At 42.7% G+C, this 25,503-nt stretch overlaps 1 protein-coding gene across 1 annotated transcript in view; it reads right to left on the bottom strand.

The window, feature by feature from the left end:
• LOC307242450 (attractin-like protein 1) overlaps window positions 1-25,503 on the bottom strand; it is a 258,960-nt gene that overhangs the window by 131,452 nt on the left and 102,005 nt on the right. The window contains exons 21-22 of the mRNA XM_080016946.1: window positions 19,920-20,013; window positions 7,014-7,066 (exon numbers count right to left, since the gene is read on the bottom strand). Coding sequence (XP_079873072.1) covers window positions 7,014-7,066; window positions 19,920-20,013 — 147 coding nt within the window. The remainder of the gene's footprint in view (window positions 1-7,013; window positions 7,067-19,919; window positions 20,014-25,503) is intronic.

Here is a 25,503-nt window from a genome sequence, read left to right as displayed (position 1 = left end):
ATGAGTGTACCGTCCGTGACGGATCAACCTTCATAACTGGTGGTTGATCCGTCGGGGCATCGCGTGCCGCGATATTGGCCTCAAGGGCGTAGCATTGGCTCTCATGCATGTGAGGGGAGTAATGGGCAGAGGCTGGCGGACTTGTGCCAAATCCTCATGTGCCAGTTTTGCCATCCACACGCCACCCAAGTGGCATAATTCAGGGACCTCCGGCACAGAGACACAGACAACGGGGTTGTAGACACACCAGTTTATTATAGAGAGTGGGCTAGTTTGAATAAGCCCAGGAGCAGATGGCCATGACAAGGGCCTCGCCTGAGTGTGTGTGGGGATGGGGGTTTTACCTGTTGAACACCTCAATTGCCTGAAGTCCATCAGTGGCTCAAATCCGCTAAGGAGTTCTTTACAGATAGGCAAGGGAATGTGGCCCACCATGGACACATACACCAGGTGGGTGCATTTCATGGGTCCGATTGTGAACTCAATCAAGGCTTTTTCTCTCAAGGTGATGCGCCTTGAGGTATAATGGTTGGATTTCGAGTGCACAGGTCTGCAGCTCCGGCTCCTTATTGGATCTTCATACCGCGACTGCAGATCTTTGAACAGGTCGAACAACATCAGGGTGACATCCGCAGCTGTGTCAAGGAAGGCTTCGTGTGTCAGCTCTCCTTCAGGAATCGACGGCAGTTATAGTTTATGCTTGACGCCTTTCTGGATAAGTTGGCCCAAGAACTGTTGGCATGTCGGACCCCCCTGAATGATTAAGGGATTCTCGTTGGAAGATTCTCTCAAGTCTAACTGCACTGCCAGGGCTGCGCTCGGACATACTGTCTCCTCCTTCCTGGGGTCAGGGTATTCCGATGCACCAGTCTGGGCGGTGGATTCTGACCCTGGAGTGGTGTGGTTTTGGATTCATTGGGGTTTCCCCAATGTCTTTGCTCTACCACCATGTCAGCCTGGCTAGGCGGTGCGCATTGGGGAGAGGTTTTGGACCTTATAGTCATCAAGACGATGGGGTTGGTTTTAGTTTTTCTCTCTCTGTATGCTTAGAACTATTATTCGATTTTCTGGAGATCTTGGTCACGGAGCCATGCTCTGTACAAAGCACTAGTGTGCTTTGGTCCCATGTCTGGCCTGTTATTGTTCTTCTTCGCCTCTTCATCTAACGGGGTCTGATGAGATTTGTGTCGGGATCACTGGTTTCTTCAATTTGATCACTGGGGTCTTCTAACGGGCGGCTGCGTCAACTTCTTCCCCCCCTTCCATGGTTTGTCCCATCAGTTGTGTGTGAGCTCACCACTTGGGGAACCTGGGAATTGGTGGTTTGTTTTCAAACGTGGGCTGCCCCAGTTTCCGCTGGCCCAAGTCGGGGATGTGCTATCTTGGCTCTGGCCATTTTGCTGCGGTGACGAGTGTCTCTGACTTCGGTTGTACCGACAGATACATCGGGTTTTGTGCCTCGTAGAGGAGCCCATAGTTGTCTCTGATGTTGTGGCGTTCAATGAAGCTGCTGATGTCACAACTTTAACTTTACTTAATTAAGTAGATTCTGTTGTATGTGGTGGTGTCTATGATATCTTTCCAGATATGACTCAATGTCACGCAGGTAGGCCTCAGGGTCCTGGCTCCCTGTGGGGTTGGACTTGAAACGTGATATGTTTAAGGCAAGCTTGTCCAGATTAGGGACGGATTCACGTTGCGGACCGGGGGCAGTATTTCCTAGGCCGGTTCGGGTTTCATGGTATGAGCGCGGTGTGTGGTCCACGGGGTACGTCAGTGAGGCCTGTGGGCTTGGATTCCTTTGGTTTTCTTCCTTTGGTACCGTTCATCATGATACTGGGCTTCGATTAGTTGATGGTGAAGGTCCCCTATCTGTTCCTGATCCGTGGGCCGGGTTCTGGCATACACCACGGCCTCCAACCACAATAGGTGTTCCAGTGATACATATAGTTTTCTTTGCATTTGTAGCACAACCCCCTTCCTCAAAAGGCAGTGCTTTAGCTTGTCCCTCTCTAGTATGTGGGTGGCCACATGAGTTTCACTACAAAGAGCTTGGTAGTGCACTTTCAGTGCGGGTAAGATGTCCTCAATTGCCTGCCACATCTCGTCTGTCAGCTAAAGGGTTCTTGCAAAAGCTTGGTCACACTTCTGTCCGAGAGAGTGGCTGTCACTGCCCACTGTTCGGCAAGCCGGTCCAGCATGTAGTTGATGGAGTTCCAGTGGGTGCGACAATACTGTTTAAGCTTGTATTTGGGCAGGTCCTGTAGGTCTTGCTTTCTTTTTAAAGCAATTGTTGGAGTGGAAGTGTGACCCCAATCTGCTGCAGGCAGTGACCATAGGGGTCATGCTAGCACTCTGAAAGCAATCATTAATGGCAAGCTGTAGGGGGCGGGCAAAACACGGCACTGATTCTTGAGGTTGTTAGTTTGCAAGGACCGTATTGTTGGCATTGCCATGGACATAATCTGTGATCATCTCCACCGCTGCCCAACCCTCAGCAGCAGTTCGGAGATGGTCAGCATTGTTTTCTGTTGTGTGTCTCTCACATACTGTATACTCTGTTACCAGGACTGCAGCCTTCATTTCCCACCCCTCACCCACGTAATGACAGGTGATGGTCACATATGACTCGGCGGTGAGAGGTGTCCACGAGCCACTGGCCTTTAGTTTGGCACATTTCTCCTCATATGTTTTCTCCACTCTCGCAGTGATGGTGGTCGGGGGAAGGAACTGTATATTCCAGCTCCAATACCGCCATCAGCGCACAACCTAATCGATTAAATTTAATAAAGTCACAATACTCCTAAAAAAATTCAATTAGGTAAAGATGGTAAATCATAACATTTTGATATTCAAAACCTGTAATTTTGCTGGGGAATTGAGATGATCAAATAATAGTCTCTCCATGGGTTAATGCAGCAGTTGGAACCACCTGGTCATAAAATTGGCTGGTTGGATTGAACCAAATGAATGCTGCAGAGTTTTAATTCATCACTTTAAAGCACTTTCACAGCTTTAAAACTCTAAAACACATTAAATTCGAATTTCTGAGTCCACTGCCGGAGGGCGCTGTCGAGTACCCAGACTGACAAAAGCGGGTCCTATCAGTTTACCACACTAGAGAGAGGCATTTTGCATTACTTTCAGCATTAGGAGGATACTACCACTCATCTCCGCCAGGGGGCGGTGTTCATTGGTGGCGGTATTTCGCTTAATCGCAGAGTGAGTTATTTATCCAAAAGCACAAGGGGCGATGTCGGGTCGTGGCAGAGCCGTCCCACTATTTCCGGTGGAGCCGGTGTAAACACAAAATGCCAGCTAGTAGCCCACAAGGTCACTGTCCCGTTTAAACAAAGAAGCTGTCCACGCGCACCGGTTAAACTCTGGATTCAAATTTCAGAGGAATTTTCGTGTCCTTACAGGTGTGGGTTGGTGGCTGACATCGGGCGATCTGGGGTATTTTACTCCACCGCAGATGCGATTGCTATCAGCCAGTTAGCGAGGCTAATCGATGGCTCGGGCAGCAAATCTTACTCTTGGTACAATGCAACAAGCAAATGTTGTCCAGGACGATAGTAGTTTTAATACTGGCACGGCATTGCTGTTAAAATACTCGTCAACCAGGCCATAAAATAATTATAGCGTATTCCGACGCTGTTTTAGCAGGCAAAATGGTGCACGGTGGCGCCCTAACACAACACAGTGCTTCAACACTACATTATACTTTTTCAGACATAAAGAGGGTGGGATTCACACTCAGCTCTCTCGCTCCATAAAGGAAAACCGCGTACACTCTAAGGTGGAGAGCAAAGGAAGTAACCGTTAGCAGCTAAGAGTCCAGCACACGGCAAGGTGCAGCAAATGTTGTTCGACCGGGGCTTTTCCGGGACTTGGCGTGTGGTGGATTGGTGGATTGGTGGCTCGTCGGCGGCTTCGGAGGATGCGATGCGCTTGTTCAACGCAGGTTAAGTGGCTCGTCCAAAAATGGTCCACTTAGCGGGTCGCGTAGTCACACTACGCCAAAAAGGTATCAATAAACCAAGGGTTTATCAGCAAGGCTTGACGGGAGGTTTAGCATGCGTATTGCTCTGCACCGGTTGAGGTACAAGACGGGAGGTTTAAAGTATAAAAGGGTCTCTGAGGATCTTCTACAACTTGGCAAAGTCGTGGCGGGTAAAACGTGGTTTCAAAAGTAGAGCGGAAAGTCAATGAAGTGGTCGCGATAGAGCGAGTCCCTGGGGAAAAAAAGAACTGGTGGGACACATGCCATCGCAGCGTTTATACTTCCTTCAAAGACGGAAACAGAAGTGACCTCCTTCAAAGGCCATTGGTCGAGGCCAAGGTTTTCCGTCGGGGAGGAGGGGCGTTCCTCTACCCGGTGGTGCGTTCAAAGCCCTATCTATTAATCACAATTTTGCAATCCATCTCGTTCAACGATTTAATACCGGTATTACATTTGTGTTTGTCAAATGAATCTTGACATAGAAGATAGAACCGTACACATAACGATTACATCTTTAAAATGCAACAAGATAAAACCACACAGCAAAACAATAAATCTTGAAATAAATGAGAAGAACGGGTTATACACGAAAGCAATGCGGGTTCGGGGTAACACCCCCGGTGGCCGCTAGGGAGTGTCCAAGCTCCGCAAATAAGACAACTGATCAACCACATTTCACCTCCACAGTTTTAATTTCAGTCCCAGTCACAAATATTTTTTTTCTTCGCAAAATTACCTATAGGGGAATATTAGGGGTGTTAGACGTCAATTTAGACATTAGTTTTATCCAATTTGGCTCTTAGGAAAACACAGAGTTCGGGTTATGTAAATCTCCTGTGGCAAATGGCCCGTAGTTGCTGAACCAGCCATTTGCGCTGGTGTTCCCGGCTATTCCCAGCAGGTTCCAGGAAAAAAGAGGTGACTGCATCTTGCTCCTTTAATCTTTCAGCGCCATCTGGTAATTGGCTTGATCTGCCAAGATTATTGTCTTACTGTGGGTTTCAGATGAAAGGAAGCATATCCTCTTAAAAGCAGGCGGTCCTGGTTACATTAGGATGTGTTGCAAAGAGAAGTTCTGAGGAATCTGGCTTTAAAGTTTTAGAAGCATTTCCAGACTTTTGCAGAACAAAATAGACATTGAGAAACAAAATTAGCGCTTTAAATGGTTACATTTGGATAATGCTGTACTCCTTCAATAAGATAATGTTGAATGTGTTTTTCTGAAAAATATTATAATAATATTGGAAAATGCATAATTCAAGTTAATCGTTGAATTTTAAATTAAGTTCATTTTTTTCATAGTACATTCATTCTCACTATACTAGTATGACCCCTCTATTATTCTGTAACTTATAAACATTCCCATTCCCTGCCTTTACTGTTTTATAACATTGATAGTTTTAAGAAAGTGGCAGATTTCAGATTGCGCGCATGAAAACCACCAAAATCACCAAAGGACAGCAATTTCCAGAATGCAAATAGCGGGATCCTGACAGCCATCTGCATTCTGGGAATAGTTGGTTTCTGGGAGCACCCCACTGCGCCGCCTCTCGCTGTCAGTTCGGCGACATAATGCAGAGCTTCTGCCACCCTCTTCTCATAATCCATAACAACATGAAGATGAGCTTTTCACGGAGAAGGGAAATTTGTTTCTTCTGCTGTTTATTTATTGTTGTTTCCTTAAAACATTGCGTACGGAAGTGACGTCGGTGCTTCTTCTTTGTGTTCCTTGAGCCAGTGTCAGCGCAACCTTTTTTTTGTACCAGGCAAAGTTATAAATGAACCCGGTGTTGTCCGGGTTAGTTTATAACCTCATTTTATCAGAATGGGTTCGAATTCTGACATCTTGACACATTCTGATCACTTGGTTTATGGAAGGATGATCTTGATCTGCATGTTTGGACGAGAGGGAACCGTCAGATCACCGATTACGCTGTTTTGCGAGTGGGTGAGTAACTTTTTTTTCCCCTGTGTAATGCTGATGGATCAAGTAGCCTTGATGTTTAAATATTTAGAAATCAAACTCAGGTTTGGAAATAAGTATAATAACTATAATCTCATTTTGGACGAGAAAAGGAATTTCTGACGTTTTTCATGTCTAGCCAAAGTAGGCTGCCCCGAAATGCGCCGGGTCAGCATGTGGTGCGTCACATATGCAGTAATATTGTTCTCATAATTATGTCCCAGTTATATCTTAAAATGTTTAAATATTTGATGTGCAAATGTCAAAACAATGTGAAAAATGTCAAAGTGCTGTTTTAGGTCTAGATAATCCCAACTTCAGGTCCGCCGTTCGGACTTACACAACACCGCGGCGTCTCAGCGTCAAGCATCTCATTGCGCATCACCCTCTATATATATTTACTATATATACTATATATACTATGTATACTATATACACTATATATACTATATACACTATATATACTATATAAACTGTATACACTATATATATTATATAAACTATATACACTGTATATACTATATATAGTCTATACATCTCATCACCGTTCTCATTCTCGTTCCAGCAGTCTGCCAGTATTCACTACACGAGCGTTCACAATGGCAACGCCCCCATACCGTGAAATAACACTATATACACTTTATATACTACATATACTATATACACTATTTACACTTTATACACTATATGTACCAGCCACCCCCCCTTACCGTGAAATAACACGGGTCCTCGCTTATCCACCAACTCGGACATTAAGTGAGGAGTACTTGTGGTTGTTTTTAAAGTTTGTGTCTAGATTTTCCCATTCAGTGTCCTCAAAATCGATATAATATTGTCCTCATAATGTTGTCGTCATACTCTCATGATTGAGAAAATGTCATAGTGCTAATCCACATTATCCCACCTAATGTTGTTTTCAAGGTTTGTCTGGATGCCCCCATTAGCCACCAATACCTATATGTGTTATAGTGTGTGTGTGTGTGTGTGTGCAAAGGCTACCGAGGTGGGCCAGACTCAGGTGGTGTGTAGTGGGAGCGGGGTACTTACAATAACAGGTTCCACGGAGGGGGTTACCAAGGTAACGGTTCTCTGAGTCACACCTGAAACAATGGAGGAGAACGAGGGAGAGATATAGGGAGGGGAACAGAAACAGCGAAGGAGTCAAAATCAAAAATCTAATTCAAAATCATCATATGCTCAAAATGTGATTTTTTTTTTTTTTTTAATTCTTATTGTTTTTTGGACATTTTTAAGGTTCACTGTTCATTGCAATTTATTTTAGGAAAATTATATTTCTCATTCCTTTTTTATTTTATACACATACATATATACAGTATATATATACATACATACACACACACACACACACACACACACACACACACACACACACACACACACACACACACACACACACACACACACACACACACTTAACTGAATGTGAACTTTCTTAGGAACACCTGTACACCTACTCACTCATGCAAATATCTAATCAGCCAATCGTGTGGCAGCCGTACAATGCAAACCATCATGTAGACACTGATCAGCAGCTTCAGTTCATGTTCACATCAATTATCCGAACGGGGAACAAAATGTGGTCTCAGTGTTTTCGACCGCGGCATGATTGTTGATCTTGCCGGACCGTCTGGTTTGAGTATTTCTGATTCTGGGAGTGTCACGCACAACGGTCTCTCGGATTCACTCAGAATGGTGCTTGAATAAAAAAAAAAGCAAAAACACATCGGCAGAGCAGCAGGTCTGTGAACGGAAGCACCTCGTTGACGAGCGGCGTCAACGGAGACTGGCCGGTCCGGTCGGAGCTGACGGAAAGGTGACGGTGACTCAGGTAACGCCGAACCGCCGCTCCACACCGTGGAGCTGTGGTGAGCGGGAACGCATCCCGGCACGCGCGGCGCGTTGAGGGCGGACGGGCTACAACAGCAGAAGACCACGCGAACAGGAGGTTCGCAGCGTGAACGTGCAGCTGACAAATCCGCAGGAATTTTGTGATGCAATCACGTCAACATGGAGCAGAATCTCCAAGGAATATGTTTTGGAGCAAAGAGAGGCCCTACCCAGTATTAGTAAAGGGTCTCACACACACACACACACACACACACACGGTAACATAACAGTAGCTCCATACAGGTATCGGTGGTAGTGGTTGTGTCTGGTTCATTTAAATGCACCACATCTGGGGCGTTGAAGAGTGATGGTTGCGGCAGCGATCAGCCGCCTCTGGGTGATCGCTGCCGCAACCATCACATCATCAACCCCACTCTGTGACACGTGTATCACAGAGTGGGTGGATGTGCTCACAGAGACTTAACTTATGGAGGACGCTCACCGCCGCTGCCGCCGCCGCCGCCAAAAAAACACTGCTGTGATATGTTTAAAATCTCGGTGTTGATTTATGTGTGAATGTGACCCCAACCTGTCTCCGGCTCAACCTGCATTGCTCATTAGCTTTCAACAAGTTTTAAATCCTGCAACGAAAAAAAAAACATGTATTTTTGTGGTGCGTGTGTGTGTGTGTGTGTGTGTGTGTGCGTTGTGCTAGGTGTGGCACTGCTGCGGGTATTCCAGCCCTATGTGAAATGATTTCCCTTGGCAGGACTGTCTGGCCGCGTTTTCTCTCTTCTACCCAGGGGGCAGCAAATACACACACCAGGAAGAAAAAACAAAACAACAACACAATTTTCCTTCACTATTTTTCTGTCCTGAATCTCCCCCCACAGCTCGGTGAGGGAAGATGCAAACGGTCAAAGTTCGTGAATGATATAACTTCACAACCGAGTGATGCCTAAATGCTAAGGGGCGTATGTTTTCTTTGGTGACTACTTCCGGCTCCTCTCTCTCGGGAGATCTCACTTCCCTGCCCACAAATGGGGCGACTGCTTTCGCCGTTATCGCCGTTTTTTCCGAGCTCATAAAAGGACCATTAGCGTAAACACTCAATGTATGCTTTCCCGGCACCGATAGTGTTCATGTTCTCCTTTGTTAAAACGGTTCTCAGGTGTTCCTGAAGGCCACAGCGAATCACATGGCTCGCCTCGGGATAGGCACGGCATTTTCTCCGTACACAGGGCTGGTTTCTTCAGAGGTAAAACTAGAATGGCGGAAAACACGGTTTTGAAGCGCATCCGTATTTTTCCCTTTACTCTGCCGAATAAACACCTTTAATACTCTGGGTTTTGGTCCTGATAGCGACGCAGGCCAACCTCACCGACCAGGCAGTGAGAGTTCTCCAACACCTCACACACAAGCGCTGTCACATGACCACTGGCGCCGCCTAGCTACGCACCCAGTCGCCCGAAAGAGTTCTCTGTAAAATCGAACTTTGCCCCTGTTATTTGTAATAACATTTGTAATTGTGTAATAATAATGTAATAATAACAATAAAAATTCCTCCACAAATGACAAACCCTATTTCAGCCACTAATGGTCAGCCGGAATTGGCATCTGGCAGAACTGGGTATTGCAGTTGTTAAAACAATTTCTAAGGAATTGTTATTATTATTGATTACTGTTAATCATTTCAACTAGAGTGTTACATCATCTTGGGCACAAATGCTGCATCCATCAGCTACAATAAAGACCAAATAGAAGCAAATAAAAAAGGAAGCAGCATCAAGGGAGTAAAATATGTGAGCATATCATTTTGCGCTTTAACTGTAGCCCTCTCTAAATCTAACCAGAATGTTGGCGGATAGTCTAGTCCATGTAAAAACATACAAGCTCATAAATAACTAAATCCCTAATTCCATATAACTATATATCTCTATATTTCTGCATACTATCCAGTATGCAGAAATATGCTCCATCCTCAAAAGGAGGAAAGACACAGGAAAGAACAGGGTAACTAGTTCTCGGCAACGGCATTTCGAGAGAGAGAAAATTGCTTTGACGTTAAACAGCGACATCCTGAGCGCGACACATCCGAACCGTCAATTCCATCACATCAGAAAAAGACACCATCACTTTAGTTTTCTATCAGGTCCGTGCAAATTTCCTTCAATCATTCTATTTTTTTTTTTGCAACAATTCTTAAATGCTGGAAAAAAAAAAAAAAAAGAATGCCAGTGAATGCCATGATGCTGATGCCACCATCCAGAGGGTCCAGATGCCTTTTCCGCCTCTAGCAGCATGGGCATCGTCTATTGTTTTCAAACAGGGAAGCCTTTCGGAATCAAACGCTTTGAGCGGAACTTTGACGTGTTTTGTGATCTCGACAACCTCTTCCCGGTTGTAGGCGCTTCATCTAAAATATCAAGATATCATTACGGGGAGAAGCAAGCGAGCTGACTGGTGAGCTATTATTACATGAATACAATGAAATCATGTTGGGAATGGTTTTGGGTGTCTTATACATACTCCAGACTACTGCAACGGCGGATTTAAGACCCATTTCAGGCGACGTGACTAGGTCTTCACCTATTATTTATTGCTAGTGACAGGTAATATAATATAAAAGCCTCGTAACATGTTGTTGCCCAGAGACTCTGTATGGATATGAAGACTGTGTTTGTGGTGTGGGGACGGTGTGGTAAGAGCAGCCACACCTGTCCTGGGTCTAGGTAATTGGGGCCCAGGATCAGTGTGGCTGTATACCTGTTGCTCATTGGTTGGTCTAAGGAGCCACAGGTAAAACCCCCATCCGCACATACACAGGTAAGGAGCCCTTGTCATGACATGCTGTCCATCTGCTCCGGGGCTTGTTCCACCTTGTCCAACTCCCTACAATAAACCTGTGTGCCTGCTACCCCATCGTCTGTGTCTCCGTGCCGGAGGGCCCCGAAAACGCCACTCGTGCCACGTGTGGCAGGCAAAACTGCCACAGTGTTATCATTACAATCAGGAAACATGTTTATTTTCTCTTATTGGAGGCACGCGACGTTGTTTAGAATGGCATATTTCCAAGCATAGATGTCCATTAAAGTTTTACTCTAGAACTGCATTGCATGAAGTGAAGCTGGGCGGACATAAATTTGAACAAAATAAATCCCAGCATCCCAGTGGTACAGAATCATGTTTCCTAACTGTGTTTAGGACAAAGCCTGACACATCAAAAGATAGCCAGAAACAAAATGTTTTCATTGCACTTGGAACATTTGAATAGGTTTGGTTCTTTTTTATTTTTTTTAAACAGGAACCATTTTACATCCTTTTTATATTATATTATGGTAGGCAAAGTGTTTTGAAAGGCAAAGATGCCCTTCAAATTTCCCGCAGTAGAGATGTCAGAAGTACTCTTCTCTGTATTGGGAAATGATCAATGCCATCCTTTCTCACAGCAGGAGGCACACTGGAGGTTTTCCTTTAACATATAAATAATATCAAAATTCCCACTCTAAACATATCAATATATCATGAATTTATAACATTTCAAGCTTTAATATGTTAAATGACATAATTTAATTACGGTGTATTTTGCATTGTGGTAGGCATAATGCACGTTGCATCATGGAATACCATACAATGACCACTGAGGGATTTACATATAAAATTCCTCATACTGTATACCTGCAGTACCATATTAGATACACACATTTTAAACACAATCCTATTATAAAATAAGGTACAAAGTGTTGGGTCATTGTTAGTTGGTTCAAACCAGTAAATATTCATATTAAAATATAAGTAACAATATAAACGTTATTCTGACTGTAACTTTTGAAAAATGAGGAAAGATTTCCATGGCTCAGATTGTGGGTTTTTACTAGTTTTTTAGGTAAGTACTGATCATGGCGATGACATAGAGCAGATGTAAACTCACGCATAAAATATGATACAAATGGCATTACAGGGCTAAGATAAGAATTCGACTATTACAGAAGTGTCAGGATAGGAAGGATCCTATTTTCGTGTCACATTGATTATGTTAGTTTGCTCGTGAAGAAGATGTCGTATCTCTTGACAGATAGAAAGAGATACTGCGGATACAGCCTTAAACAATAGACTGGTTCACAATGAACAAACGTAGTCAGGACTTCCTATAGGTGAAGATAAGATAGGAGGCCAAACATAAGACACAGCCAAGAGTTTAGGATTTGCTTCAGTAGCAGCAAAAGAAAGTGAGTTATTTCTTCGAGCATCAATATAGGCATCTGCACCGACACTGACAATTACATTCAAAGATTATATTAAACTATTCACCCTCAAATAAAAATACATACCAAGCGAAAAAGGTCAGCCACATTTTTTGATCTAAGCGTAGCTTGGGAAAGTTTTTTTTTTTTTTTTCTTTTGTAGCATGGCATAACTTGAATAAATGAGCAAATGCCCTTGAGCGTCATTGTACTCATCCTGTGCGTCGATCAACTCTATTGATTGGCGAGCGCTGTAATGCTATTCAGGCTACACTGCATAAACCCCAGTGGGTCGCAGGGCATCACCACTGACTCAGTGCTATCTTCATACATATATACAGCTTGTGAGGACTGGGACGGTGGTTCTTGGTCAGCTCTTTTGAGCAATCGGCCACAGTAGAGAAGCACTAAGGTTTGCAAGAGGAGTAAAATAGCTGTTTTCTGTTGAGTGAACGGGCTTTGGACGCCAATGTCTTTGTGGCAGTCTCTACCCACATGAACGGGGGTCTAAGGAGGGAGATGGAGTCGTTCTGGCGGTGGAGCGCCGACATGGCGAGGATGTTGTTAATAATGTTCACACAAAGCCGTCGCGCGTCGTGCGCCTCACGGCCCCCGCTGAGAGACAGAAACGACACAAACGTAAGAAAACTCTCCCAGCCGGGGTCTGACCAATCGGCGCTGAAGAGGACGGCTGAGCAAACCGGGTACAGCTGCGCCGCCGCGGAGCCAGGCCAGTCCTGGCCCTTGCAGACGTGGCTTAACCACGCCCCCTCGTCCACCGCAGTCTTGTAAATGGAACAACTGGTGAGGTTTAGCTACCAATCGTTTTGCTGGGGACCCCCTGGAACTCGTCGAAGGAACTCTCGGACCGTCCATCCAGGACATCATATTGAGAAACAGGGGGGAAGTGGCTCAGGAGGTAGAGCGAGTCGTCGAGTGATCGAAAGATTGCCGGTTCGATCCCCAGCTCCTCCTGGTAGCGTGCAGATGTGCCCTTGAGCAAGACGTTTAACCCCGTAACTGCTCCCCGGGTGCCGCCATATGGCAGCCCACTGCTCCTAGGTACATCAGTTAGGATGGTAAAATGCAGAGAAATGCATTTCGTTACCTCAGTGCAGTACTCTGTGCAATGACAGTTAGTTGAATCGAATCGAATCTAAACTAGAACTGAGCTCGATGAATGGATAAACAGATGAATGAAAGCCGGCCTATCCTTCAGACTTTGTGCATTTGCTCGTAGAACCGAAAAAGGTTTACAGAGAACGAGAAGTGCTGCAATCACAGTATAACCTTTAAAAATCAATACAAATGTGGAAAAAAAAAATCCAATAATTAGGAAGACAGAACGCAGGGTTGGCACCAGAGCGGCAACCCAGAAACCAGGAGAGTGGAACCAGCACAGTGTTGCTAGTGAAGTGGAACCAATAAAACCCACCCTGGACCTTGCAGAGCGCGCAGCTGAAGTGCTCGAGGACTTCAAGGACCTTGGCCACTCCTGGTGAACCTTCTCCTGACATTGAAGGATACCTCTTCAAAACTTTCAGTCCTTTACAATAACTTCAGTTTCGCACTGCCCCCGATGCCCTGAAATATCTGTCTGACCGCCTGATGAGGAGGGGATGAAGGGGGGGTGGGGGTTGGAGAAGGATAAGGAGGGACTGGAGTGAGAGTCCAGGAGGAGTTCTGTCTCCCCGGAGACAGGCACTAAGTCGGGAACGCCGAGCGCCGGGTTAAAAAGGGGAGACAGTCACTTAAGCCGCTTACAGAGGGCTAATGGGGGACCAGATAAGGACCACGCTGGACCTGTCCATTTGAGCACTGGTACATTTAAACTGAAGCGCACACACACACACACACACACACACACACACACACACACACACACACACACTCGAAAACAAGCATGAAAGCATAACAATTACATGCAAAAACCACTCCTACAAAGGGATACACACACTTCACTTATGGACCAAAACACATAGACCCACACACAAAAACAGTTAGAGCCAAGGAAAAACACACATGTGCACACGCACACACGCACGCACACACATACAAAGTAAGCACAAATAGTCAATAATGGATGTACCCACAGCCACCGATATAAAGAAGTCACACACACAAATGCACAAACATGTATACCCACTCAAATGTGCATAATATTGTAGGTACAAACAAATCATACACAAATAAATAATGTATAAAAAATAGAACAACAAAAAAATATATAAACTAAATTAAAATGTCAAATTATAAGACCTGAGGGCTAAGACATTTCTTTCAATCTAAAAAAACAGTGTCTTGACAGTGAACAGAATAAATGTTCATACGACCGATTTTTGTGAGATGTGTTGTAGATTGTATAAAAGAATGAGATATAGAGAAGGCTAAAACCAAAATATATTTATTTTTTTTGAGGTGGAGAGGTCGAGGCCTCAAGACTCTCAAGATTTAAATTATAATAAAATAAATAAAAAAAATTTAAATTCTTTCATCACATTATGATAGGCTTACACTCCCTCTAGTGGTTGAAAATTGCACGCTGTCTCTAAAAAAGGAAAAGAAAAGTTGAGACAAAAGTGTATTAGATAGTTATGATATATGTATAAGGTACAATATAGTTATTTATTTATTGAATAATAATAATAATAATAATAATAATAATAATAATAATAAATAATAATAATAATAATAATAATAATAAACTGTTCCTCAGATTTTGAATAATGATATGCCAGTAAAGTATGTACAAATGTGTATGAGTTCATTATTAAAAAGGAGAAATACAAAATGTCCCTTGGATCCACTGCTTGACACAAAGAGGGGAAGTTTGTCACAGAGTTTTTGGGATTTGTGGATTTAACAATTAATTACAAAAAGACTGTAGACGGAATAACAGGGTATATACAGATGTGTGCAACATCAAAACACACACACACACACACACACACACACATTGTATTTGTATGTGTGTGTATGTGTGTGTGTGTGTGTGTGTTTCTATACTTGTGAGGACCAGAGTGAGGTTTAAACCTCATTCTACCTTCTTCCTTAGTGTTGAAATGTGTGTGTGTGTGTGTGTGTGTGTGTGCGTGTGTGTGTATGTGTAGGGTGTGTGTGTGTGTGTGTGTGTGTGTGTTTGTCTGGGTGAGTGTGTGTGTGTGTGTGTGTGTGTGTGTGTGTGTGTGTGTGTGTGTGTGTGTGTGTGTGTAATATAAATACTTGTGAGGACCAGTGTGAGTTGTAAACCTTCTTACTGAGGACATCTTGAGATGTGAGGACATTTCCATTCTAACTGCCTGAGTGTGCGTATGCGCGTGAGTGTTTATATTGCTATACAGTACAGGAAGGTGAAGGGCTATGACAGCAGTGGAGTTCAGGGTCAGGTATGGGGTTAGGGTCACGCATGCAAGGTGAAGGGTTGGGGAACAATTATGTATAAATCTAGATGTGTGTGTATGTTTGTTTGTGTGTGTGTGTGTGTGTGTGTGTGTGTGTGTGTGTGTGTGTGTGCGTGTGTGTACCTGTGAAAAAAATAGCTTTAGTCAAAATGATCATAACCTAATAGTACTCCACCATAACTAATTAATCACTACCTTACATATAAAAATATATTGAAAACCTAGAAAATCAAGTTTTAAAATATATTATTTAACAATCATTTAGTTATGTAATTATGATTCAATTATTCAAGATGGAATCAATTAGACAGGGCTATTTTAGTTGAAACATTTAGAAAATCTGGCATTAATTGTTTTCACATCGTATTACAGTCGTTCAAATACCTTTTGTACACCAGCCACCACCATCACCATCGCTACAAACACTAATTACTAATAGTTGCTTTTGTTTAGGCAGCTCTTCAAAACAGTGTCACAGTGTGCCGTAAAAATGGAAGATAACTAATCAAACTAATGAACAAACACTTAGCCGAGTGGAGCCGATCGGCAATTACTGCCGATCAGGCACGTGTGGGGGCGGTGCCCGAGCACGTGCTGGGCGGTGCTCCACCACCTGCCCATCTGCCCCTTGATGCCCAAAGTGCTGGAAACATCAAATACTGTCACACCCACAGCCTCCTACCCCACACTAGGAGCAGCCTTTGTCCGTCCCTGTCTGTATGGTATTCATCATGGACGGGATCAGGCTCAGACTCCTCCCCGGTCCCCTCTGCTACTCCTCCTGGCTCCCCTGTCCCCCTGTCCCCCTGTCCGGAATCCGAATCCTTCCTTCCACGCCCACGCCGTTCTTGTCCCGCCTCGTCCCGTCCGGCGATCCTGACCTCCAGCAACCCGTCCACCCGATCCGGCCCGACCGGGTCTGGATCCGAGGCTCCCCACACCCAGTGACCTTCCAATTAACCCCCTTTGTTGAACTGCCATCCGCCTGCTGTCTCTGTGTCGTGCGTTTGCGTCCCCCTAGCCCTGGTCGCGACAAACGCTGACGGGCGCTCTGCAGCGTTTGGATGGGGACTTTCATTTGTGTTTAAAAATCACTCGATTGATTATCACCTTATACTTCTAAGTATTAGTGTTACGCGGCGTCAAATTGTGCCTCAGTTATGCAACAGAAGTTTAATAGCTGGTTCTGGTAAACAGTTCGACTAAATTGGAGGCAGCCGCTCTCCGGTTGTTCTGCTAGTTTGGAGGATAGAATAACAGCCTTTGCAATCAAATGGGCTCCAGAGCATTGCTCTATCTGCTCCCTTTTAATTGGTCCGTACATTTTGGCATCCTAATGGAGGACAGCCCTACGTTTGAGAGGAATACAATTTTCAAGAATCTAAAAGCATGTTCTATCAAACAGACTTTTGCCAAGGGAGACGTGGAGGCAGCCCACAGGAAGTGTGCAGGGAACAGAAGCTCAGTGGAAGCAGACTGAAGGCAGAGAGGGGCCCGACTGACCCCATCACCTACAATTCAACACAAAGTACGTTCAAAGTACTTCTTAATTTCAGAAGAATTGGTATGAGAACAACCCATAGAGAGAGTATTCTCCTGGTACTGACGCCATGTTCTGTCTCATGCGAGTCTCACGCGTGTGGCACGGCGAGGCGGAACGCATCTCGAGAAAAAGCCCATCGGAGGAGCTCCCCAAGTCTCTGACCTTGAGTTACAAGCTGCAAAAGAAAGCGAGAAAGGGGAGTAATAGAGATGTTTTGGGAATTTCTTACGAGTTGTTTGAGTTGTTCGGTAAGCGTGACAGCGCGATTAAATTACACCTTGATGCCATAGAAGAGGAAAAAAAGACCCCGCGTCTCGCCGCGCTCGAACAGAAACCCAGAACCATTTAATCAGGGCTTTGGCCGTCAGCGAGACCTGTCATCCAAACAGAAACTCAAGACTAATGGATGAAACCACTGACGTGTCGCACACCGAAGAGGTTTGCTTTGTTGTCAGATATGTAGACGACATGGAAAAAAAAAGTAAAAACCCAGGTGCGCTTCATTCAAGTGCGTAATGTGCATTTGACAAGTGGAGACGCCACTGAAAATCCCGTGATGGCTCCAAAGGAAGAAAATAGACAACATCCACTGTCAAGGTTACGATGGGGCCGCAAACAGGAGCGGGCGCGAAAAAAGGCAATTCAGTCAAGAATTCAAAAACAAAAATCCAAAGGTCTTGCACGTGTACTTTTAGGCACGTTGCCTTCGTCTGGAGTTGGTAGAAAGTGTAAAGTCAAACATCGGTTTTGTCAGTTTTTGGTTTTTTTTCGACGATTTAGGTGAAAAGCTTGACACCTTTATGGCCGGCTCATCAGAACGGCCGTCGTGCATTTATCCAAATGCAGAAGAGAATGCGGCCCCCGATCGGCGTCTGCCAGAGCTGTGAGACGCGCGCTGTCGGCCTGCGGAGAAACTGCCCCCACTCCGGGGAAGTTCCCCCCGGGAGCTGTCAAGCAGCTCCTTCAGGAAACGACACAGCACGATCCCGCCCCCGATCCTTTCAGCGGGAGACGCAATCATCCCTCTCAAGAGCATCGCTTTCGAATTCTTCTCGTGTCTGGGGATCACCTGTCCAATCTTGCGAGTGACTGAAATGGCTCTCCGATGCATCGCATCGGAGAGCCATGGAAAAACTGGAGGTGGAGTTCTGCAGCGGCCGGCCCACAGCGGAACAGAGGAGGCTTATCAAGAGGCTACAGAGAAGGCTGCATCGCTGGGCCTGGAGCCCCCGTCTGAGAGTCCCTGGACAAGCCAGGAGGAGGAGGAGGGAAAGTGGCAGCCACGTTCAAGTTTGACGCCACATCAGCCGAACATGCCTCCCCGACCGCGCTAAAGTCTATTATTTGTTTTGTCGAACAAAGGACAGGCAGAACTCGAGGTCTTTCATATCGCGTGCTCGTGTCCCCACCACCAGTGAGTGTGACGCTCTTTGCCTTCAGTAGGGAAAGAAAACACATCTGGTTTTCCCGAACATGTCTGAGCCGCTCGGAAAATATGGCACACTTGCGGCGTCCGCGGCAGCTGCGGAGCGCTCTTTCTCAAAAGTAAAAGGGGTTGAAAACCAAACGTCGCAGCCGTTGCAAAGAGGAGAGTCTGTTGGAGCTTCATTTTTTATTGGCGAGTGAGAAGGATGTTCCGATCAAACACAGTGACGTCACAGACATTTTTTGGGACACGTCATGAAGGCAACCAAGCGTTCTCCAACTCAATCCAGTCCATTCCAGTCCACTTATTTATAAGATTAATGCGACTATCGATGTTTAATAGATGCAAACAGAACACACACACGCACGCACATAAGCATAGTTATTTTATTGTGTTTTTTTGTGGTTGTAAATGTCACTGTAAATGTTTAAAAGATGGCAACAATTATTTAGTACTATAGTTCAAATAAGATGCAATTTTTGTTATTGTATTTTATTTCGTATTAACAAGTTATGTTTATTTGATGCCCTAAATATATTATTATTTATTTTCTTGCTAAACTGTATTGGTTAATTTGTATTTTATAGATGTTAATGTTAACAATACTGTTTAGATTTATGTTTGTTTATTATTTATTTTCTTTGTGTATGTTTTAACTACAGATCATTATTATATATCTGCCTGTGGCAGACATATAATACTGCAGTGAAACGAACAAACAAATGGACAGAGACCCAATCATGGTCCCTCTCCAATTGAGTAGGGTGGGGGGCAATGAGATAGTATGATGTGGTTTGTGGTAAGATCCCCTGTTACATTCTGTTTGAATACGGGTTACTATACTAAAACAGGTTATGCTGTAAATAATGTTGGTGTATGGTGTTTACTTATTGGCAACGTGAAAAACAGGGAGATACATAGACCCTAACCCTACATACAGTAGACACATGGATAGCCTATATGGCTGAGGATAGGGTAGACGAGTCAACCGTATCACCACAACTTGATTCGTCGTTTACCAAATATTGTGGTAAAACATTTTTTACATTAAATTAGTCACAATACAAGTCTGGGCCAGGGATGGTCAGCAAGAACTAAGAAGAAAGAAGTGTCTTGTCGTGGAAGCATGATTTGTCATCACCTGCCACCACATTAACTGATAAAGGACAAGTTCCACAAGACAAATTTAAGGATAAATTGCAAAGTGGAACTTTGTTCAGAGTTCCACCGAACCAGTTCAGGTTCGTTTTGTTTCAACTCTACTTCTCTATTTGCAGCCCTAGATTAATACAGTAGGTCTTTCTCAGGAATTTCTGTTGTTTCTTCATATAATCGCGGACATTTTGCATTTTGCATACCTTTGTCAAACAAGGTAATATGTAGGTCGGCGAGAATCCATGACTAAGTTGACTTAACTGCGACTTTCGTGACAGAAAAGTTAATTTTTCTAAATTCAGAAGTCATGCAAAGCCCTGGTAGAGGTGTACTCACAGTTGGCACTGTTCTCCCTTGATGCCCTTGGTGGTGCAGAAGCACTTCCCTGTGTTGACGTGGCACACGTTGGCATGGCTGTTGCACCTACAGGCTGGGGGGGGGTGGATACAACATAAAACATAGTCACTGATCAGAATGACCACTTTGTTTAATTGAAGTACAGATGACACTTATATACTTAACACAATTAATATAATTTTAACTTGGATTTTGCAATGGTGCAAATAGGCAACAAAACAACAACAAAGGAGCAAAGCATAAGCTGTGGAAAAGACAAGCAATAAAAACTTAGTGTACCAAGGTACTCTAGTCTACACCACTATTTACACTCGCTGAGCACTTTTTTCGAGTTAAAGATGCGTTTTAGCGTTTAAATGGCATAAAAACAATAATTTGGTCAAATGCACTTGCTTTACCAAGACTAGAGATTATTTCAACTTCAACACTACTTGAAACCACTATTTACACTAACTAACTGAGCGCTTTATGAAGGTTTGACTAAATAAGCTTACTAACTTACCATTAGTTTAATACAAATGTAATAAACTTACAGTAGAAAATAGAGAAGGAATAGTAACTCTAGAAAACAAAAAAGATAAAGATATAAATATGCAGTGCAAATTCCTAACAGGTGAGGAACAGTCTAAGAATAAAACACATATGCACATATACATATATAATACAGTATACTATACTGTACATCCTCTTTTTTTAAGATAAGATATTTTTTCTTATCTGAACATATTGGATCAAAAAATGGATGTTTGTCTTAATAAGATCACCAACTCAAGGATTTGTGAACTTTGCACTAAAAAAATAATTGTTTGGTGCATTTCTGGACTCATCACATTCCAGCCAAACCAAGGATGCATGACTGCTTTCCAGAATTCAATGGTTTTAGCTTCCAGACAGCTTCAAGTTTTATACAGAGTCAATGGGTTGTCAAAAAAAAAACAACTACCGGAAAAGGAATAAAAATATGTGGAAAAATATGAAGATCTTTAAAAGATTGTAAAAGTATTTGAGTTTGACACAGGAAAACAGGACATCGTCAAAACCTCTTCAGACACAAACGGTGGAATAGCTCAAATATCGGGCACCGCTACACGTTCAAATACGATCCTGTCAAATGTCAGACTAGAGGCTTAAACTGTGACCTAAAACCAGTCGCCAGAATATACAGTACATGTACAACCAACACACACACACACACACACACACACACACACACACACACACACACACACACACACACACACACACACACACACACACACACACACACACACACACACACACACACACACACACACGTGACTTGACTTGATTAACAGCTGATATGAATTTTCTTGCAATCACAAGAAAAGAAAAAAGATGCTTTTGGGGTTTGTTTAACACACTGGTCAATATTGATGTGAATTACTTTTTTAAGCTCCTGAGTTCATTTTGAGATGATAATTTTTCTCTGAAATCAAGCTCAATTAAACCAGCATTTACTGCCTGTATATAATGATATTAAATACATTAGCATGTCTAGAAATGTGTCAATGTCAATTATATATATATTTTTTTCATCTTTCCAGTTTTTTCGATTACAGTTCGAAAGTTGTTATTTCAAGTATTTTTTGTGTTATTAATTACTATTTCATTTAAAATATTTGCATCATTATATGTATTGTCATTATTAATCCATTCTTTTTATTTATTTATGATTATGTATTATTTTATAAAAAACATTTGTATTCTTATTTATAATTTGTATGTGTATTATTGTATTATTATTATTATTATTATTATTATTATTATCATCTTAATAATAATATCGTTTTTTAACCCTTTTCACTCAAGTGGTATGCGTGTGTGTGGGGTGTGTCTGATTGAACTGGTACGTGTGTCTCTTTTATTTTGCCTTATCTGAAAGCATGGCTGGAGCCAACACAAGTTCCCGCTCTCTCTCCAGCGTCCGTCTTTCACGTCGTTTGACATTGTGTTTATTCATTCCATCCGAGCGGCGCAGCGATGGGCCTGTAATAGAACGCTGCGGCGGCCGGGTCAAGGTAAAGTGGAGCAGACGGATAATAAGGGAGGAACAACCTCAACCATCCCATCTCTCCTGCCTGCAAAATACCTGATTTTGGGTTCCGTTCCCAAGGCTCAGCATAAGCAATGCTTTTCAGTTGTTGTTTTTTTTATATTTATTCAATTGAATAGACCTGCAAGAACACAAATTTCAGGTTTTAATATTTCCGTCGCTGAAACCCTTCAACTAAAAGAAAAAAAAACCCTGGAAAGGTAATCTATTATCTGTACAAAAAAAAAAAAAAATATATATATATATATAAATAATCTCTTGAACTTGAACTTATATATATACACATATATATATATAAATATATATATACACACACATATTCAGTAACAAGGGGTCAAAAGTGTAGTTAAAACTTCAAAACCAAGAGCAAAAAAACTGCCACGGGGTTGTTCTGCTTGGAAGACAACGTTACTCTTATATGCAGATGACATTAACATTAACCCACACACACACACACACACACACACACACACACACACACACACACACACACACACACACACACACACACACACACACACACACACACACACACACACACACACACACACACACACACACACACACACACACACGCTTTGAAACACTTGGTAAAAAAGAGAATAATGAATATGGGAACAACACAACAAAGGAGGAGCAAAGAGGGAGACAGAGTGCAGAAAGGGCAGGAACGCTGGATTAAACACACCAGCATAATGAGGACACTTTTTGGGGAGGCACTGGAGTCATCCTAAATATGACATTTCCTCCACAGCCTCAGAACACACACACTAAAACGCACGCGAACACACACATCCACACACACACACACACACACACACACACCCACACCCACACACACACACACAGATTTAAGATGCTTGAGCAGACAAGAGGACGCAGATCAACGCCGTCACTTCGTACCTCTTCAGTTATTCCTGTTAAAACTAAAGGGTTTTACCTAATGGGGCTCTCTAAAATATCCCTGAAAAAGAAACTGAAAGAAAGAACATTACTGCCAAAGAGGTCTACACAAGGACTTTTTGTCCTCTCAATTTATATTTTTGGAGACTTTTTGTCCGGTCAACATTGTTATCGTAGAATCAGTAAAATCAGTCGCAAATAACTAATTTGAGTTTCTTCAAACTCTTCTACCCTCGCCTTAATCCCTAATGGTGTACATTGTTCTTACTAAAGGACTTACTGACGTTGCTGACCGTCTGCAAAATGAATGAATATAAAATGTATTTACACAATACAAAAAAATAACATTGGGGGTCTCCGCAGGATCAGCTTGGATAATAATGTTGCCAGGAGACATTCTGTCATCTGAACTTTGTCAACATGAGTGAGCATGGCTCACCTAAAATACTGTAACATGCTGTTGTTAATGATACTAAATTAATATAACTAATAATAATCACAAAATGACAAACAAACAACACCCAAACAAACAAACAAAAATAACAAAAATAATTCAATAATTGCCACACCTCATTATGAGGTGTGAATTATTTTTGTTATTTTTGTTTGTTAGGAATAAAAATATCTGAAAAATATGAAATAATAATAATAATAATAATAATAATTATTATTATTATTATTATTATTATTATTTCATATTTTTCAGATATTTTTATATAATTTATATAATTTAATTTATATATTTTTTTATAATTTTATATATAATAATAACAAAATATTTTTTTTATTACAATTAAAAAAATATTTAAAAAAATAAATGAAAAATTGCCACATCTCAAAATTATCATTGTTGTTTGTTTGTTTGTATGTTGTTTTTTTGACATTTTGTTGTTATTATTAGTTATATTATTTAATATTAATAACAACAGAATGTTACAGTATTTTAGGGAGACCGAAACAGATACAAACAAAGTTCCTCTGTGAACCCCTCGTCACCCCGAATGCATCGTGATTCGTTTTGTAGCTGACATTTTATTTAGTCTCCTGAAAAAAAAGCCATAGATGCCAGAGTTTACCATCTGTCAAAGTGTCTTTCAGCCAAAAGGGACAAAGACAAAGACATTCCCTCCTTCCCCGGGTTCAGACGGTGTTACCTGGGAGTCCCCTAGCCTTATTAACTTCCATCAAATATCAAGTTTACAAAAATTCTACCAGTGCCAATGTTGACGCGGTAGGACATGTGCGGTTATTGATTCATGAAACATCATTTCATATGAGGGACAAATGCCTTGGTTGCAAACATGTAAAAATTAAGTAAAAGTAAAATAAAAATCTTTCATTCACTGAAGAAATCCTCGTCTTGTTAAGTCCAACGAGCCACGTGTGAATCGCAGTAACCAACAGGCTTATTATATAATCAAAACGTTGGACATCAGATGGAATGGGTGCGTTTGTCTCGCCGTGAACTCTGGCAGAACCCTGTGGGAGGCTTCAGTTGAAATAAAGAAAGAAAGAAAATGAAATGACTTTTGAAACTGACATCATTCAAATGTTCATTCCTTTTAGATGACTACATGTCTGGGCGGAAGCCGATGAGAAAAACATTCTGACCCGTCAGACATCTGGAACGAATGAATAGACGATATCATGCAAAGCAACGCTTGGAAAAACAGCCCAAATCTCATTGGACGTAATCTTGGGTAAATCTGAAAATGGACACAGCCACAGGTTATGATCATCTCAATGGCAATTGACTAAAGTAATAACAGTGAAGTTATTGTTAATATTTATGATCACTACCACAGCCACCGTAAGCCACGGCTCACTTCCGGCAACCGTTCTCAAAGTTTGGCTTAATTTTTATGCGGATTGTTCTGACAAGGGGAGAGATCCTTAACTTCAGGGAATCCACACCTCTGGATTGATTTTCCACTTTTCTCACTGCATCTGTGGAATTGTTGGACATTGGTATATTGGCTATTATTATTTTTATTTGTTTTTACTTTTTTTACGCCTATTTACAGTTTCAGTTACACCTACCACACGCCACCCAAGTGGCGTTTTCAGGGACCTCCAGCAGAGACACAGACCACAGGGTTTCAGACACACAGGTAATTTGTACAGAGATGTGGGCTAGGTGGAATTAGCCCAGGAGCAGATAGACAGGTGTCATGACGAGGGCTCCTCTCCTGAGTGTGTGTGGGGATGGGGGTTTCACCTGTTGCTCGTGAGGACAACCAACGAGCAACAGGTACGCAGCCACGCAGATCCTGGGCCCCAATTGCCTAGACCCAGGACAGGTGTGGCTGCTCAAACCACACCATCCCAACACGACAAACACACACACACACACACACACACACACACACCAATCCAAGACAAATTCCTCATATGTGAAAACGGATGTTTCTCAACACACTAGATTCTGGTTCTATTACAAGACAAAAAGTCTTCTATTGAAATGTCCCATTTCAAACAAGTGACGCAGTGTCAACACAGCAGCTACTCTCCTTGATGTACTTCCTGTGTAATATGGTCATAAGTCCGACCGTTTGGACTTATGACCACCTCTCAGAGCAGTCTGTA

This window comes from Zeus faber, assembly GCF_960531495.2.
Source record: "Zeus faber genome assembly, chromosome: 16".
Classification (NCBI taxonomy): domain Eukaryota; kingdom Metazoa; phylum Chordata; class Actinopteri; order Zeiformes; family Zeidae; genus Zeus; species Zeus faber.
The sequence above is the reverse complement of the archived record's forward strand: the minus strand, read 5'-3'. Positions and strand labels throughout refer to the sequence as shown.